Genomic DNA, 18780 nt, shown 5'->3' with positions numbered 1-18780 from the left:
TGAAGCTTGAAAATCCTTGACTACTTTTCTTCCCTTGCTTCCACTTCCCAGAAAAAAAAAAAATCAGTTCCGTCACTTCTACCTTCTTATATCTCAGGAAGTCATTCATTTCAATAATCAATTGTGGTTTAGGATAATCCTAACCCATAGAATCACCATTTTTTAAATGTCCTACTGTCAAATCTCTTAATCACTCTTCATCCTCCAGGCTGGCTCTCATCTCATCCGTTTTCCTCATCTTGGTTGGAATAATATCTCTTAAGAGGCAAATACAATCTTGTGATTTCATCATGTTAAACAGTTCATAGCTGCCTCTTGCCTGGAGAATAAAAGCACAAGGTGCATAAGATATTCATGTGTCATCTGACCCTGACTTTTTCTCCAGCTTCATCTTTCTCCACTCACACCATCATCTTCTCCTCTCATTCCACCCTCCACGGTGAACCAGACCGAAGTTCTTCAGTTTCAGGTCTGCCTTGAAGTTTTTTTTTTTTCCTGAAGTCTTCTCCAACTCCTTGGCAAGGCCACATCTGCTTTTAGCCTCCCATGTACAAACATACCTAATTGCCTCTCTTCGCCTCTAGACTGTGTACTCTGGGGACATGGACTGTGTCTGTAACTAACTGTGTCAGGAACTAACTTGATAAGTGTTCCTTGAATGACTAAGTATATGAAGAAGTAAATAAAAGAAGTGAAAGCATTGTCTGTCAGAGGAGTAAGAGGATGAACAAATTGGTCTGCCTGAAGAGATCACTGTGTTGTAATTAGGTGACAGAAACATAGGGGCATTTGTGGAAAATGTCTTGTAGGCTTTCACACAGCCATTTGTCAGCTATTAGAATGTTTGTGTTTGCTTGCGCCTCACTAGGAAGTGAAAATATACTTTTACGTGTTCTGAAAGAGGAAAGCTGATGATTTTTATAAAAACAGCCAACCTAAAATCCGGTTCAATATTAGTAATGCAGTGGTGACTTTAACGTTTAAAAGTTGGCAGTATTCTTCCAATCACCTACCCAAAAGCTTGTGAAGCAAAGTATAATCTGAAGCAAGAAGCACTGTGTCAAGTGTAACAGTTCAAACTTCTTAAAAATTGAATCTTTCGGGCTTCCCTGGTGGCGCAGTGGTTGAGAGTCCGCCTGCCGATGCAGGGGACACGGGTTCGTGCCCCGGTCCGGGAAGATCCCACATGCCGCGGAGCAGCTGGTCCCGTGAGCCATGGCCGCTGAGCCTGCGCGTCCGGAGCCTGTGCTCCGCAATGGGAGAGGCCACAACAGTGAGAGGCCCGCGTACCGCAAAAAAAAAAAAAAAAAAAAAAAATTGAATCTTTCCTTTAAAGAAAATGACTTTAATTGTAAATGAAAACAAGTTTGCTAAATGATCCTAGAAATTAGAGTGATAATAAATTCGGTAAAGACAACATTGTCTGAAAATGATAAAACACATAATCTTAACTGTGTGATGTCAGAAAATCACTGGGCTTTTACCCTTTAGTTTCCTTATCCGCACTGTGGATGTGGCTGATTTCTGTTGAAATCATTAGATTGTTAGAAAGAATGGTTACAATCTTGAGACATATTAAGTGTATCATCACTCTCAGGAAGATAATTTGGATAATTTGACTTTACAATTAAATGTTTTAATTTCACACAATTATTAAGATATGACTTCTGGTTTTAGCTCAAAAGAAAAAGTTAATCAATAGGAATATTAGGGGTTAAAAATGTGGAATCTATAACGAACTATAGAAACATTGTTTTCTGCTTAAAAAACTAAATATGAAAAGAATATATGGTTTGAGGACTTATTTTCTGTAAATCAGGAGTTGCATTTCTTCTTCACTATAAACTAAAAAGATATTTGGAATCATGACATAATTATGTCATCTTAACTAGTATGCTTTTAATCCAAGGAAGACCTTGTGTACTCAGATCAAATGCTGAGTAATTTTCAGCATGTTCTTTAAAGCTCTCTATTAGCTTAGATATTTAATATCCATCATTCTAGAGGCAGCAAACAGCAGAAAGGACAGTCATCTACAAATATACTGCCAGAAAATTTTAAAAGTGCTGTATTTTCCAGAGCTTTAGAAACTAACTCTAGAGTATCTCATTCTTTGCAAGATTATAGTGAAAGTACTAACTTAAAAAACTGTACACATGGGATTTATGTCATGGGAAAATCACACAATCATCTTGTGTGACATGAGAAAAAATAGTGTCATTGCAGAATCTTTATTAGATGGGACCTTGCCTAAGCTATTCCAATGTCTTCTTCCCCGTCAAGAGGCTTGCGTAAGTAAGTAGTTATTGCAGTGCTTCTGCTGAAGAAAGGTGGGTTGGCTTAGGGTGGTTTAAGCACAGATGTAGAGAAGGGGATCAGTTACAGAGATATTTTAAAGGACTTGGCAACTGTTTGGACTTTGTGTGTCTGTTTGGAGTAGGAGGTAAAAATCCAGAGCTGTCTAGGAAGACTCCCAGGCTTCTGTGCAGCACACCTGGGCAGGGTGGTGCCATTCACTGCACCTTGGCTTAGGAACTCCAGCAACATAGAGCGGCTGGGAGAAAGAGAGAGAGGCAGAGAGACAGAGAGACAGAAGGGACAGATAGACAGACAGAGAGAATGAGAGAGAGAGAGAGAAGGGTTAAAGGATGGGAACCAAATCTGAAGGACCCTTGTTTGCTATGTCAAGTCCTGGCTTCTCATCCTATAGGCTAGGTTAGGCTAAGAGGACTCATTGACAGGTTCTTATCTGGGTATTAACATGATCAGAGGCGCATTTTGAGTTACTATGTGGAGAGAACTAAGGGCACACAATTAGGCTATTATAATAGTGCTGGTGAGAGGAGATGGGTGAGTATGGAGTTGAAGAAGATTTAAGGAAATTTTTACAGGATTTAAATCCAATTGGATGAGGACTCGAGGGACTGAGCAGGGTTGAAGGACTCAGGTTTCTGGTTAATATAACTGGGTAAATGGAAAATTCACGAGGAAAGGGAATACAGGAAATACACCATGTGTTTACTATGTTTACTTACTAAGATCAGTTGTCTATATTCAATATGAAAAGAAGTTTGGGGAAACAAGAAAGTTACTTGAGTCTGCCTTTTTTTGCATTAAAGAATCGTTTAGATCTTAGAACTTACAGGGAATCTCAGATTACAAACTCCCCTATTTATTTTACCAATGAGAATAATGAGTTTCAGAGACTGAATCGCCCGTACAGCTAATAACAGAGCTGGAAAATCAGACTTCGGTGCCCAGTCTCAAGGTCTTCTATATGCATTCATCCTCATACAATCAATAGATTTTCAACACGAAATGTGTATGCTGTTAATGAATGAATGATGTTAGTTTACGGATAACCTTTCTAAGAATTGAGTTTTGCTACCCACCAGATAGAAATTTTTTAAAAGTTGATGCATTTGACCCTTTCTGGGCCTTTATGAGAATATAATTTTCAAAGTAAATTACTTTATCTGTACTATAAAAAAGAATGAATGAATTGATGTGGTAATTTTCACTCAGATCAGTTACTATTTTAATCTGCTAAAGAAAATAGTAAAATATTTTTAAGACTCTGGCCTTATTCTCTATCTACAGCTTTCCTAAATACACCCCAGGAAAACCACTTATTTAGGAATTATATATAATAAAAATAATTTTTAAAAAAGAAAATATTTCAGGTATTCAGAGATTCTATTCATAATGGTAAAATTTTAGAAACATCTTGAATGAATGATTAAGCAATCTTACTCTGCATCACTAAAGTGGAACACTATGTAGTCATTTAAATTAGTATGTGGATTATGAGGTATCTAGAGGTGTATATAAAAAGGTACTTGTAATAAAACAAGCAATTATGGGGCTTCCCTGGTGGCGCAGTGGTTGAGAGTCCGCCTGCTGATGCAGGGGACGCGGGTTCGTGCCCCGGTCCGGGAAGATCCCACATGTCGCGGAGCGGCTGGGCCCGTGAGCCATGGCCGCTGAGCCTGCGCGTCCGGAGCCTGTGCTCCGCGACGGGAGAGGCCGCAACAGTGAGAGGCCCGCGTACCGCAAAAAAAAAAAAAAAAAAGAAATTATGTATACACAGAGGACAGGTATTGGTGAACGTTTTGGAAAGGATAACAAGTTAACTTAGAGTGGTAGAGATAGATACAGAGTTCTATTTCCTTTAGGACTTTCCTTTTTGTTTTCTAGCTCTCCTAGTTGTAGAATAAGAGAAATGTCTTTGTAAAACCCTTTTGCCCCTTCTACTTCCAGCAAATATGGAAAACTAGGTATCATGAAAAAAAATCTCCAACAACAAAATGCCTAGGAAATTTGGATGCAATGTGACATCCTTTTACATTGCTCTTAAATGAAGGTCTGAGCTCTCGGGAATGTAAAGAGCTATAGTACTGAGCGGTTAGTAAACAAACCCTGAAACTATGGCTACCTGGGCGATTTTTGCATATATTAACAATATAGAGCCTTAGATTCGCTCTAAGGAAGCAGGTATTTATCCCCCTTTTTCTTCTTCTCTGCTACCAGCCCTGGCTGTAGCATTTAGAGGACAAGTGTCATCACACTCATCCTGTGATTATCTTGCTGGCTAACTCCAGCCTTTTGCTTTTCTCAGTGCATTGGCTAAATAGCGGTCGTTAAATATTTGTTGCAAGCAATTTATGGTGAGATGATTTTCAAATTCTTTCTTATGTCTAATCTGTGTTATAAAATGGAATCATACATCTTCTCTAATGAGCTTTGTTTTAATTAGAAGATGAGAACTTCTTCAATTATATTTTGTTTCAATATTTATATGCTGTACCTACCATTATTTTACTAAATAAAAGATGTTTCCTGTGTTAGTTATGGGATTGTAATTTTTTCAAATCTCAAATGGATCAATACCATGTTCATAAAATAGTAAGACACAATTAAGAGTTCAAACTGTGTATTAATAAAGACCTGCATTTGAATCCTGGTCCTACCATTTATAGTAGTTGTATGTTCTAGATCAAGTTACTTAACCTACTGAGTCTTCAATTCCTAAATCTATATAATGGGATAATATTTGTTGTTCAGAGAGTTGTTCTCATGACTAAATAAAATAATCACTGAAAAGAAATTAGCATAATTCTAGGCCCATATTATAGATCCAATAATTATTAGCTATTAAAATGAGAGAGAGAGAGAGAGAGAGGGAGAGATACTTGGATTATTAATGTAAATTCTACATTAATAACCCAAGTATTATAATATATTATTGGCTTTATAATAAATTTATAATAAATTATTGGCTTTATAATAATAATTTATAATAAATTATTGGCTTTATAATAAATTATTGGCTTTTTTAGAGACCCTCCATAAAAAATATCAGATTTAACAGGGGAAAAATGAAATGGGTCCTAAATATACCTTCTGTTTCCCTGCATTCTTATCCCAGAATCATGATTAATCACCAGCACTACAATACCATATGCTGGGAACACTTGCTTGTTTCCTGCAGCCTGTACATTAGATCTCCAGAATATATACATCTTGGGTAAATGAAACTTTGTACCTCTTGACCAATATCTGCCCATTTCCCACACCCCCAGACCCTGGGAACCAGCATTCTACTCTCTACTTGTGTAGAATAATGTGCAATTGACCTATTTTTTTAAGTGTATGGTTCAGTGAATGTTAGTTAATTTATAGAGTTATGTGATCCTCATCACACGCCAATTTTAGGACATTTCCATCACCTCTAAAAATATCCCTCAGGCCCATTTGCAGTCAGGGGAACATTTACCTTGCAGTGTATTTGGGAATGGTTTCTATTCTTAGACCTTATCTTACTCTGTACTTTAATTAGATGTATGAATGAATGAAGTCCAGGATGGAATTGAGAAATTTTTTGGATGGGAGGGAATCAGGGGACCTGGTTTGGGTGTTACTCCATCACATCTGCACAGAGAAGTGAGCATGAAAATACCAGAAGCCAAACTAGGCAGAAATAGGTCTACCAGACTCTTGGAAGTTGGCAGAGGAAATCAGTGCAAGTGAAACCAAGGATAAATGGGAATAGGCCATGGAAGGAAGTGAAAACTAATTGGACTTTGTCATATAATAGTGTCTGGGAACCTTTTGTTAGAGCAAGAATAGGACGAAGGAAAGGATTTTATATATATATATATATATATATATATATTTATATATATTACTTCTAATGGTCAAAAAATCGCAGGTAAGAACTTTCAAACTGAAAAGTGGGGTGATCATAGGATGCAGTGTGACCAGAGCCAATAGGGAAATTTCCTTTGAGGGCAAGTTGAGCCGAAATGAAATGAATTTTAGGTTTTTCCCCTTTAATTAGCATTACCTGTCACAGAGCTAATAAACAAGAGAGTCAAGCTTTGTTCAAAATGCTGATTCTAAAATTTCCAAGAAACCAATGTTTTTAGAAAGAGTAGTTTCTGAGACAAACATCAATTTAAGTTTAGATTAATTAACTAATTAATTAACTCAATTTATACAAGTGAAATCCATAGGAGGTAAACAAAACAAATACTGGTTTCCTTTAAGTTTCTTTTTCTAAGCAAAAAAAAAAAAAAAAAAAAGGAGAGGACACATGGGGGAAAGCAGAGCTGTATGTTTTTTTACCTTCTGCAGTTTCATGAAGCACATTTTAAACCCTGTGAAGCCAGAAGGGTATATTCAAGTGCACTAAGCTGTAAATTTTCATTTATTATCCACATGGTTTTCTTCTCAGAACTGAAAGCACATCTGTCCCTCCCTCTGGATTCAAGAAATCGGTTTTTTTACAAGTAGTGCTTGAGTAGAGGAAAAAAAATAGAAGTGGAAATAGTCCTTAGATTTTTCTCCGGAGATTTATTTCTGCTATGGAGTGAGGCACATCACTCCATAGCATTTTTTTCCTGAGCTCATCAACCCTAATCTGCCCATGCCCCATCTCCCTCTGTTTTCCTTCCCTTTCCCCTCCTTCCTCCCCATCATCTCTCATCTGTATTTTTCCATGACTCCATTTGACAAAATAGTAGCTTGGTTGAGCAAATGGGTTAAGGAGTGGCCTGGGAGAAGGAAGGCACAGATAAACGGTGGAGCAAGTCCTTGGATTTGGGGTGTGGGCAGGGGACTAAGAAAGAACTGCTTTATTTCTCTCTCTTTGCCTGCTTCCCACCTCCATCCAACTAAGCACAAGTCAAGGATTTCAATGTCTCAGTATGGATGAAGGTGGGAGACCAGTTTGAGGCTACTGTAATAATCCTGGCGGTAGATGATGGTGGCTTGCACCAGCATGGTTGCAGCGAGTGTGGAAATACGTGGTTGGATTCTGCATATGTTTGGGAAAAAAAGGCAGAATTTTCTGAAAAATGTGGCAGAAATTAGGAGAGGAAGAGAAGAGACATTGGCCACATCAAATGAGCTTGGTGTGAACTATGATGGGGAAGTGGGTAGAAGGAGCTGGTTGTAGAGTATGGGGAGCAGATCAGGAGCTCAGTTTGGAACATGATAAGTTGGAACTGTCAAGAGGAGAGCTTTTGCTTTTAATGGAGTTCAGGGAAAAGTCTAGGCTGGAGATGAAGAAATTCGAAAATCATTAGTATAACTGAGGTTTTTAAACCACAAGATTAAATGAGAGTACTTAAGAAGGACATGTCGATAAAAGAAAGGAACACTAGAGGAGAAATAAGGAGGACTAGCAAGAAGTGACTGAGGTGGGATATACACACAAGAACATATATCATTGTTTTAATCATATTTTGGTTATCAATTAGAGTTTATGAATATGAATATTATTTCACTATGTGAAATATCTCAAAAATGATACCTCTAGTAGTAACAATATGCACATGAGCATATGAGTATGGCTATGTGTATATGCTAATTAACTGGATATTAAATAATTTAAATAAATATATATTAAAGTGTATATATTGACATACATATATACTCTCATTCACTGTTTCATCAATATAAAAATATGATGACAATAATTTCAATTTTTATTATCTGTGATTTGCTATATTATTTATCTCCTATAAAATATTCTTTGTCCAAGCAAATATTTTGTCTTTCTTCTGCTTTTGCCTGATTGATAGTTGATTCAAGTGTTTGGGTTCAGTTTAAATTTCAGACCACTATAAAACAGAGTTTAGCAATATTCTTTTTATCTCAATAATTAATTTATACTCATAACTTTCTATTTAAGAAGCTCTAACTGTTCAAATATATGACATGTTTAAAGAGTAAGGCACTGAATACATAGATGAAATTTATGTATACTTAAAATTATTTTGTGGGTGGTGGGCTTCTTTTTCCATACCATACTGTTTCATCCTGGACACCAACATTGGCTCTTATCGTGGAAAATGAATCTTTCAGCCTCTGTAGGTAAGATGCTCATCATTAAAAGGCTTAACCAGGAGAACCAATGCCTGCTACATAACTCTTCTCAAATAGAAACTGACTCAGGAACAGGGGGCCAGGAGTTATGGTTAGGTCCCATGATGGTGATTGAAGAATGTATTGGGGAAGGAGAAGAAGAGGGTGGAGAGTATATTGGGAGGGAAAAGATGAAAGGATGATGGGGGCAACACTGGTAATGAGAAGTGAACCAAAGCATTTTGTGCTGAATATAAAGATGAAGCACAACAGAAACAGGCTCATAGACCTAGAGGACAGACTTGTAGTTGCCAAGGCAGAAGTGGGGTGGGGGAGGGATGGAGTGGGAGTTTGGGGTTAACAGATGCAAACTAGTATATATAGAATGGGTAAAGAACAAGGTCCTACTGTATAGCACAGGAACTATTTTCAATATCCTGTAATAAACCATAATGGAAAAGAGTATGAAAAAGAATATACATATATGTAACTGAATCACTTTGCTGTACAGCAGAAATTAACACAACATTGTAGATCAACTATACTTCAATTTAAATAAATAGATGACTAATAATGCACAGAATTGTAAAAAAAAAAAAAAAGATGGAGTGCAAAAGTAGCCTTATAGAAGGCATTATGAAAATGAGAATGAGTTAAGGATAAGAAACTTAGAATAAGGAACTTTTATCGGAGTCACTGTGTAGCGTGATCAGAGGTGTAGAGGGCAACTCACAGTCTAAACAGTGCAGAGGGTATTTCTAAAAGTGCTCAGCTGTCCCCCTGCATCAGGATTTCCTGAGATGCTTGTTACGAAGACTACAACCTACTACAGCAGAATCTCTTGGTGTTGCCAGGGCACCCGCAGTCTTTATTAAAAATACCCAGGCCCTGACCTCATCCCCGAGTGAATCTTACGCCTATTCAAATTTGAGCACCACTGAACTAGGGTGTAAGGAAAGAAGATGTAAGAAATAAATCTTGGCAGTGTATTTCCTCCAATGGAGAGGAGACTCAGGGAATTTGCAGAGTAGGAAATATGTATAGAGGAGTCAAAAAGAGGGCATAGGAGTGAACAGGTGAGAGGCCAGGAATGACACACTCAGAAAGAGGACAGATCTGTGGAGAGAAGGAGGGAAGACCACACTGGCCTTGAGAGCTCTAGCTTTCCCAGAGCTAAGCCATGGGAGGCCTATCCATCCCCATATGATGAAACCAGAAAGCAAATTATAATAACAGAAGAGCAGATCAGTGACAAGGGACCACAGAGAAGCCCTCACAGGCTGCTTTCTGTGTCTAGTCCTTAGTAAGTCCTATTCTCAGCTGTAAAAAGTGCTGGGTATTAGATATCATCCCCACCCTGGTGACACATCAATATCTTTATTCATTTATTTTTTATTGAAGTATAATTAATTTACAATGTTATGTTAGTTTCAGGTGTACAGCAAAGTGATTCAGTTACACACACACACACACACACACACACACACACACACACACACACACATTCTTTTTCATATTCTTTTCCCTTGTAGGTTATTACAAAATACTGAGTAGAGTTCCCTGTGCTATACAGTAGGTTCCTGTTGATTATCTATTTTGTATATAGTAGTGTGTATATGTCAGTATCTTTAGATAATCATTTTCTTTGCGGAAATAACATGGAGTTGTTTGATTTTCTAAAGACTGCAGTGGATTGAATTTTGTATCCAGTCTGAGTACAGAGGGGGACATCCCAGTTCATGATTTTTGTTAAAGGCTTCAGCACAGTCCCACAGATCAGATGAGCCAGGAAGAGACAGAGATAATTGGCCTGGACTATTGTTTTCTTTCTCCTCCTCGCCATTGTTACTTGTCATCTGCTTCAGTTTGCATTAAAATAAGTGGTACGTTTTATTTTTAAGCTCCTGCTTCTGAAATTTAAAAAAATCTACAAGTACAGAATTGAGTGAGTTCTCATCAGTGTCACAGGATAGCCATGTGTTTCTTAGCTTTTAGACACTTGTATCCCTCATTCATCAACTTCTTGTCCTATCTCCTGAATAGTCCAAGCACCAAGGTCATTTTTAAAAATAATTGTGAAAAAATAAATTAAATAATAGAAATATTTATTATATTGTCTCCCTGAAGAAACCGATACTTTGCCCTGAAAATCATTAGTGTCAAGGCAAGGGGAGAGTGCTTTCTAGATGTTAATGTGTCTTATTGGATGCTAATATTTCAAAATAAGAAATGGAATTATGGGAATGTTAATAATTTAGCTGGTAAATGTAAAGAAAATATTCAGTAAATACTCATCACAGGTTGCAAGGTGAAACCCAGCAAAGGGCTCATGTGCCCACGGTTCAGAAAGCCAAACTCTGAGAGCAAAGTGGAGATTTATTGCAAGGCACCAAGCAAGGGAGGGGGAGGCAAGCCTCAGGTCCACTCCAACTTGGTCTTTGAGTTGGAGATTTTTTTTAAAGGGGGGAAAAAAAAGGGGGTCGGGATTAATCATCCTCTTGTGATAGCCCTTAATCTTTAATCATAGTTTTGGGGAGTCAGGATAACTGGTTTATGATTCTCAGACCCGGTGGCCATGGCTTGGGGTCCTGTTAGCTCATCCTGCCCTGGAGAAACAACCTGAGTTTGTAAGTTAATGATGATATCGACAACAGCAATTTTAGTCATCTGACTGGTCAACGAGCACAAGACTGAGGTCAGAGGAGACAAGAAAGGGAATAAAGTTTTGGATAGAGACATTAATCATAAATTATAATTGATTAATAATTAATCCTAAAGTTCTCGGTAAGGGAACTTTGTTTTGGGGGGACTTGGTTTCAAAGATGCTAAGAAAAAAGCGTTGATGATTGGATATAAAGGGATATGACCAAGTGTTGCACCCACTGTGTAAATGCACAATCCATGGCCACTCTCTTCTTTTTCTTTGGCCGATGTTTTGCTGTTTCACTTCTTTCCCTGCTGGAATGCCTCCTTTGTTTTTCCTATAAAACTGGCCAAAGACTCCTTCATTCCATGGATTTCTTACATCCGTAACATGCTTGACCAACTCCTAAATGATGACTATAAAAGTCAGTCATTCTTTCATTTGTAATCAATTTTAGGTATTTTTACAAGTCAAATGAGAAACCACAAGGGGAACAAAAAAGGTGATGAAAAAGATAGCATAATGGAATTTTTATGCCGTCATGTCCCTTTTCTATCCAATAAAATTCTCCATATGCCCACTTGGCATTAATTTATATTCTCCCCATTTCTCAGCTATTAAAATGTATGACCCTTGCCCTAAGTATCATGGGAGAAAATGTACACAGTAATTATTAAATGCTTGCTCTGTGTCAGACATTTCACACGAATGATGACCAATCTTACCCACCTCTTAGAACTGTTTGCATAATTATTCCCACTTTCCTGTTGTGGAAGCTAAAGGCCGCCCAAGATCACCCAACTAGTAAGTGGTAGAGCCAGGATCTATATTCATATTGGCCTAAATATAAAGGCTCATACTTTTCTCTCTGTACTGTGTGACCTCAAGTTCACTAATAATTATTAATAATATTAATACTAATTTGTTTTGAATACTAATCCTTGACATATGTAATCATGAAGAATCTTCCTAGTGATTGAGCGAGGACTGGATTTATTTCAACTAGTCTTACAAAATATCTTGGTCATTTGACTTTAAACACTCTTCAGATATCATAAAAATCTCTTAGAATAGTTCTTATCTGTTCAATAGGAAGTAATGCTATTTGGAGTTCTGTTTATCATTTGCCATCTGGTATTAACTGCTGAAAAGTCTTTCTGCTCGTTGTGTAACTTGCCTTTATCTTTGTTGTTGCAGTACTGGATACCAGTTTATTTACTATTCACCTGAAAACACAGCCAAAGCAAAAGAAGTTCTCAGCAACATCAATCAACTACAACCTCTTATAGCAACCCATGCAGACCTACTGCTTAATTCTGCAAGCCAGCATTCTCCAGACAGCTTGAAGAATTCTTTAAAGATGCTTTCAGAAAAAGTAAGACCCAAATCATCACTGCAGTGGGGAAAATGAAATACCCAAATCCCCGTTGGTACTGCTTTCTGCATACATTGCCTTTCATAACATCTGGAAATGTAAAATAGACTAGGTTAAAAAGTCAGCTTCAAAGTATTGCCACAGGATCAAAATGAATTGGCCTCATTCTCTTTTCAAATTTTACTGAACATTAATTTTTTTTTCCTAGTAGGAAACGAAACCTGTTACTGGTTGAGGTATATTTTCTCTTTTCCTTGACATCTTTCATTCTCTTTGGTTCCTGGTTGTATTAAATGAATTAAATTAGATTTTGAAAATTATTTTCTCTGGTGATCACCTAACTTTGATGCATATGAAGCTACCTTTGAGTCAGAAGGTCACTTCATTTGAGAGCAGAACGTTCATGGGGATTCTTATCAGTGACATGGGGTAATTCCTCTGCCTCAGTTTACGTTCTGTAACATTATCAACTGGGAGAAGGTTCTAAAAATTTCTAAAGTATTAGTTATTGTTTGAAATGTAGTAGGACCTAGGTCTTAATTTTTCCAAAGGTGACTTACATTTGTATATGTAAAGAAGAATGGTAGTCTGGCATGGGGTAAACACTCAGCATCAATTTCCATAATGAATTAAGGCATCTGAATGATATGGAGAACCAAGATAGCAAAAGTCAAATTGCAGCTTGAATAGAAATGCAAAGTCAAGTATCCTAGAGTCCAATTCCAGTACACTCTTTCGTAACCTCTGCATTCTGAGGACATCTTGAAACTTATTATGAGATACTTCCAATGAATATGCCCTTGAAGAAACTGACCAAAGACAATTTTTACGGTAGCATTTTAGAATAAGATAACACTGTAGTTCTTTGAGTCCCTGAAGAACAGATTCATAGAAACCTGAATACTATATCTGTATATATTTTTGACTCAGATACGTTAATTTATAATAATAATAATAGCTTGCCCTTATTTAACATTTTAAAGTCTACATTTTCACATATTTTTCTCATAGGATATAACCAGTATATATTTTCAGAAAAAATTAGCTAATATGTATTCACAAAGGTCACGTAAATTGTCTAATAACTTAAAAAGTAAAAAATCAAAACCCAAGACTTCCAGTTCAAAATGCAACCTTCCTTTCATGCCAGAACAGGTATCTCCATCAAGAAAAGGGAGGAAAAAATTGACCCAAATTTTACAACTACCTACGTTGTCAAATATTTTGCTAGTGACTTCAGTGACTTAGGTTATTTCATTTAACCTTCAAACTGTGGGTCCATGTTATCTCCATTTCACAAAGCAAAAGATTGAAGCTCAGAGAAGTTTTAAAAATGTGCAAAGTCATGCAACTAAAGTCAAACCCAGGTTTCAAACAAAACTAGGGCTCAGACCCAGGTCTGGTTGACTCCAGAATGGAAACCCTTTCTGGTATCCTCCCATGCAATATATGTTTTGATATTTCCTTTTATAAAAATTTTTTAAAAAATTGTTAGACAAACTTCTCAACAATACTTAAGTATTCTAATAGTCAATGAATATGTTATGGCTAAGAAAAAGGAAAAAAAAGAGGAGGGTGTCGCATACAGTAAAATAATAGAATTTCTTTTTGGTTCATTTCTTTTTTGGATTTGTAGGTGAGGTGAGGTTTTCCTGGGTTCACCTAAACAGAAAATTCTAGCAAATAGAACATCACTGTGGTGATTTCAGAGCAATATTTGTATTCTTCCCGTGCATTGGACAGGAATTTGTCATTTCACACATCCTTCACATCTTGCTGCTGTGATTTGGGAGCGTGGCAGGGCATGTATTTTCTCCTCCTTTAATTCAGCATTGCTCCAACTTTTTTCCCTATTTTTTTTGTTTGTTTGTTTGTTACTGAGTAGACAAGCTTCGTCTACTAAGAAATCTGTCAACACTTGAAATCACGAGGATTTTTTAAAGTTAAATTTGCAAGCCATGCATTTCTTTAAGAATTCAAGCCCAGAATTTCAAAGAAGTATCTAAGTTAACAGAGCTTTGCATAGTTACTAGCTCGTGGTTTAAAATAAACTATGATCCATGAATCTAGCATAAAAGATCAATCATTTTAATGGCATCTTAAATTTTAGTGTAATTTAATATTAGCAAGATTTAACTTAGAAACATTTCGTGTTTAAGACCAGGGACTTGCACACTGTGGATTAGAGAATAGGTCTTTTCTTCATTGATAGTCCCCTTGTTTCTTTTAATGAATCTGCACTGACATGTTTGGAAAATAAGTTCTTGAGTTGTTTTCTTAGGAACTCATCCATAGGGCATAACTGAAATTTCACAATAAAATTTACTATAAATTTTTCATATCCTAATGTGCACAACCTCAATTAAGTTGTTCTATTTTTTAACAAAATAGTTCTTAAAAAAAGAATCTTTTGAAGGATAACTGGATTTGTTTGCTGCATATCTTTATGAAAATATTAAAGAATTATTTAATGTTATGATGTATAGGTTTATAGCAAAAGACAAACTCCGACTTTACATAACTAATCCCAACAGAGAAAACAAAGCATAAGCCAAATTTTTAACATAAGATATGAAAAGTTAATAATAGAGTGGGATAAAAAAATGCATTTTCCTTTTTTCTAGACTAAAATTATACAATACTGTGACAAAAAAAAAGGAGAGAGAAAGAAAAGTAACGTAAAGAAATTCAAAATGAAAACGTAAGGACACAAATGTAGGCATGTATCTCATTACTCAGATATATGTGTGACATTAGTTTCAAATGCCCATCATAGTCTCCACTCCATAGAGATTGATAGACCTTGTTTAGAAAGTCATTATTATTATGCTCATCACAAAGCAGTATTGAGCACCTAATTATGTGTGGTATTGTACTCAATGCTGTATGACAAATACTACACAGTATTAATTTTACAGTCTAAGAAATTAAAAGCATGGACTATTTCACAACACGGCAATTGTGAAATGGTAAACAACAACAAAAAAGGATTTGGTCACAAATATTAGAGGCTTTGCTCACAATATATTTGAGAAAACCCAACACCTTCCAATGCCTAGTATCTTTTCAACCTTAACATAGTATACCAAAGCTTTCTGCTGTATTCAAAGAAAGAAACAAGCATTCCATTCTAAAACTTAACTCAGGATTTTCTTAAGAAATGTTCCGTTTTCCTTAATAACAATGCCAGAAAGTCAGTATGCTAAGAAGTTGAAGATATATATTATATACAGCACATTGATTATGTTGATTAGTTAGGTACTGAGAAGGAATTTCTTATTGTTTATTCACTTCCACTACTCTCTCTCAATCCCAAATTGAGTAGAAGAATTCAGTGAGTTTTCGTTTGTTTTTTATAGCTGGTGAAAGTATATGTCTACATATACACACATACTAAATTCTAAGGGAACTTGAAAGTAACTAGTGTTAATGAAGGTGAAATTTCAGGATTAGAACTTATGTTTCTTCTTTTCATAGTCTCCCTCATATGGTCAATATTTAATTGGTGAAAGAAGTGCTGTTATATAAAAACAAAACTGTGTTTATTAGACTATTAAAAACAAGTAAAATAAAGGTAAGAAAGTAAAATAATATTAAGAATGATACTTATACATAAAATACATGGAATTAGAACTTCTGTTTCTGGCCATGGTAGGGTAATATGGATCCTCTCAAACGACAAAAGGACAGCTAGACAAAATGTATAAAATAATGGTTTTTAGGCATTGGAAAATAGGCAGCACAGGAAGATGACAAACTATGTGACCTTATAATTGCCTTGTTTCTTCCTGGAGGCAGTTTCCAGGCTGCAGCACAAGGAGGGAGAAGCCAAACAGCAACTTCTCAAGTTGAGGAGACAGAAAGTGGAGTTCAGGAAAAGCCAAGATGGCTAAAATTTGCAGAGCAGAGTACCAAGAAGGAGGGAGCTGCATACAGAAAGAGCCTTGGACATCTGTAAATGGGTGCTTTAAAATCTTTACCTGAGTACTGATTTGCATACGCATGTGAATAAACTATCAAAATCCAGGGAAATAAGTACGAGAAATAAGCATACAAAAGAAGTCCTGGTGGTCATACAGGACTCGGAATGGTTTATCTCCTGACCAGCAGAGTGAGAAGACTTTGTCACACATAGAGCACTGCATAGAGCCCTCAGAAGGGCATGGCCCTAGTAGTGGGGCTAACTTAGTCCTAGATTAAAGGCTGCTCTTGATTCACTCTAGCAAGGCTTAAAAATAAGGTTTGAAATGATCTTACTGAGTCCTTCTGGTGTGAAGTAACTTAACTTCATACCAAAACAAAACCCAACATTTTTTAAAAGAATACAATAAAATATAGCAACAAGAATGTAAACTCAAAATGCCCCCAGCATTCAACAAGCATATACCAAGCATGCAAAGAAGCAGGAAAATATAACCTGTAACTAGAAGAAAAATTAAGCAATAGAAACAGACCCCGAAATGACAGAGATGATGCAGTTAGTAGATAAGAACCTTAACATGGCACTTATAAATATGCTCACATACTTATGAAAGCAAAGAAACATATAAAAAGGATGAGGAGAAAAAAAGGAAAATTAAAAAAAAGAATCACATAGAACTCAAAGAAAAGCGAAATATAATTTCTGAAATAAAAATATGCACTGGGTGGAATTAGCAGATTGGTCACTTCAGAAGAATAGATAGTGAACTTGCAAACATAGTATTAGAAAATAATTAAATGAAGCACAAAGAGAAAAATAACTGAAAATGATAAAACAGAGCATGAATGACTTACAGAACAATACCAAGATATCTAACATACATATAATTAGAGTCCTAGAATAAAAGAAGAGGGGGACAGAAAAATATTTGCAGAAATGATGACCAAATTTTTCAAAATTTGATGAAATAATGAAACTACAGATCCAAGAAGCAAAATGTACTCCAGCAGAGTAAATATTAAAAAAAGATAGAAACACAGGTATTAAATTGCTGAGAAACAGAGGTAAAGAGAAAATTGTGAACAACCAGAAAAGAAAAAGAAAAAAAAAGGCACATGTGCAGAGGAACACAAATGAGAATTGTGAAAGACTTCTTATTAGACACTATGCAAACCAGAAGATAATGGAGTAACATCTTCAAAATACTGACGTACATAAAAAGTTACAATTCCATATCTAGAGAAGATGTCCCTCAAAAATAAAGGTGAAATAAAGATCATTTTAGACAAAAACTGTGAGATTTCATACCAGACTTGTACTATGACACATTTTAAAGGAAATGATCCTTTATACAGAAGGAAATGATACCATGGAAAATTTGGATCTACACAAAAGAATAAAGAGTGCCAGAAATGGTATGTATGTGGACAGAATTTTAAAAATCAAAAGTTTAATTTACTTAAACATATTTACTCTTTAAAACAAAAATAATATTCATTGCATGGTTTGTAACATATTAGTGTAAGCACAGATATATAGATCAACAGAATAGAATACAGAATCTAGAAATAGACCCATACATATGTGTTTAATAAATTTAGACAAAAGTGCAAAAGAAATTCATTGGGGAAAGGATATCTTTTTAACATATAGTGCAGGAACAATTGGATATCCATATGCAGAATAAACCTTTCCTTATGTTTACTTCACACTTATATAAAAATTGATTAAAAATGGATCATAGACCTTAATATACAAGCTAAAAGAAAAAAAACAAACAAATAAATAAACAAACATCTAGAATACAACATAGGAGAAAATTTTTGTCGTCTTGGGTTAGGCAAAGATTTCTTAGAACACAAAAAGCATGAACCAAAAAAAAAAAAAAAAAAACGATATGTAAGACTTCTTCAAAATTAAAAACTTTCAAAATTAAAAACTTTAATTAAAGTTTTCAGAAGACACTATTAAGAAATTGAAAAGGCAAGTCATAGACTAGGAGAAAATATGCATAAAATAGGTACCTGACAAAGGACTTGTGTCAGAATGTATATTCTTACAACTGAATGATAAAACAATTAAAAATGAGCAAAAGAATTGAAAAGACAGTTTATCAAAAAGACAGATGGCAAATAAGCACATGAAAAGATACTCATCATTATTTGTTATTAGGGAAATGCAAATTTAAACTAAAATGAGGTACCACTAACCGCCCACTGGAATAGCTAAAATCGAAAGGGCTGAGCATAGGAAAAGTTAGGAAGGATATGGAATAACTGGAATTTTCATCTATCACTAATGGGTACACAATTGTTGGCAGTTTGAAAAACAGTTCATCGGTGTCTCATAAAGTTAAAAGGTTTATATATGAACTATCCATCTCACTCCTAGTTATTTACCCAAGAGAAGGTCTGTTCTGTAGGTACTGAGAAGGTTGTTAAGGGCGGAAGGCCTGGAGGCTTGCTTTGT

The 18780-nt window shown here is 35.8% G+C and overlaps 1 protein-coding gene across 5 annotated transcripts in view; it reads left to right on the top strand.

Moving 5' to 3' along the window:
* Window positions 1-18780, top strand: part of INPP4B (inositol polyphosphate-4-phosphatase type II B) — a 582093-nt gene that overhangs the window by 429672 nt on the left and 133641 nt on the right. For all 5 annotated transcript variants that reach the window (XM_029234954.1, XM_029234953.1, XM_029234952.1 and 2 more), the window contains one exon: window positions 12212-12389. In XM_029234954.1, the coding sequence (XP_029090787.1) occupies window positions 12212-12389 (178 nt within the window). The remainder of the gene's footprint in view (window positions 1-12211; window positions 12390-18780) is intronic.

The sequence above is a fragment of the Monodon monoceros genome, unplaced genomic scaffold, assembly GCF_005190385.1.
Source record: "Monodon monoceros isolate NGI ecotype Baffin Bay Population unplaced genomic scaffold, NGI_Narwhal_1 Super_Scaffold_20, whole genome shotgun sequence".
In the NCBI taxonomy this organism is placed as follows: Eukaryota; Metazoa; Chordata; class Mammalia; order Artiodactyla; family Monodontidae; genus Monodon; species Monodon monoceros.
Note: the sequence above shows the minus strand (reverse complement) of the source record. Positions and strands in the feature narration are given on the sequence as shown.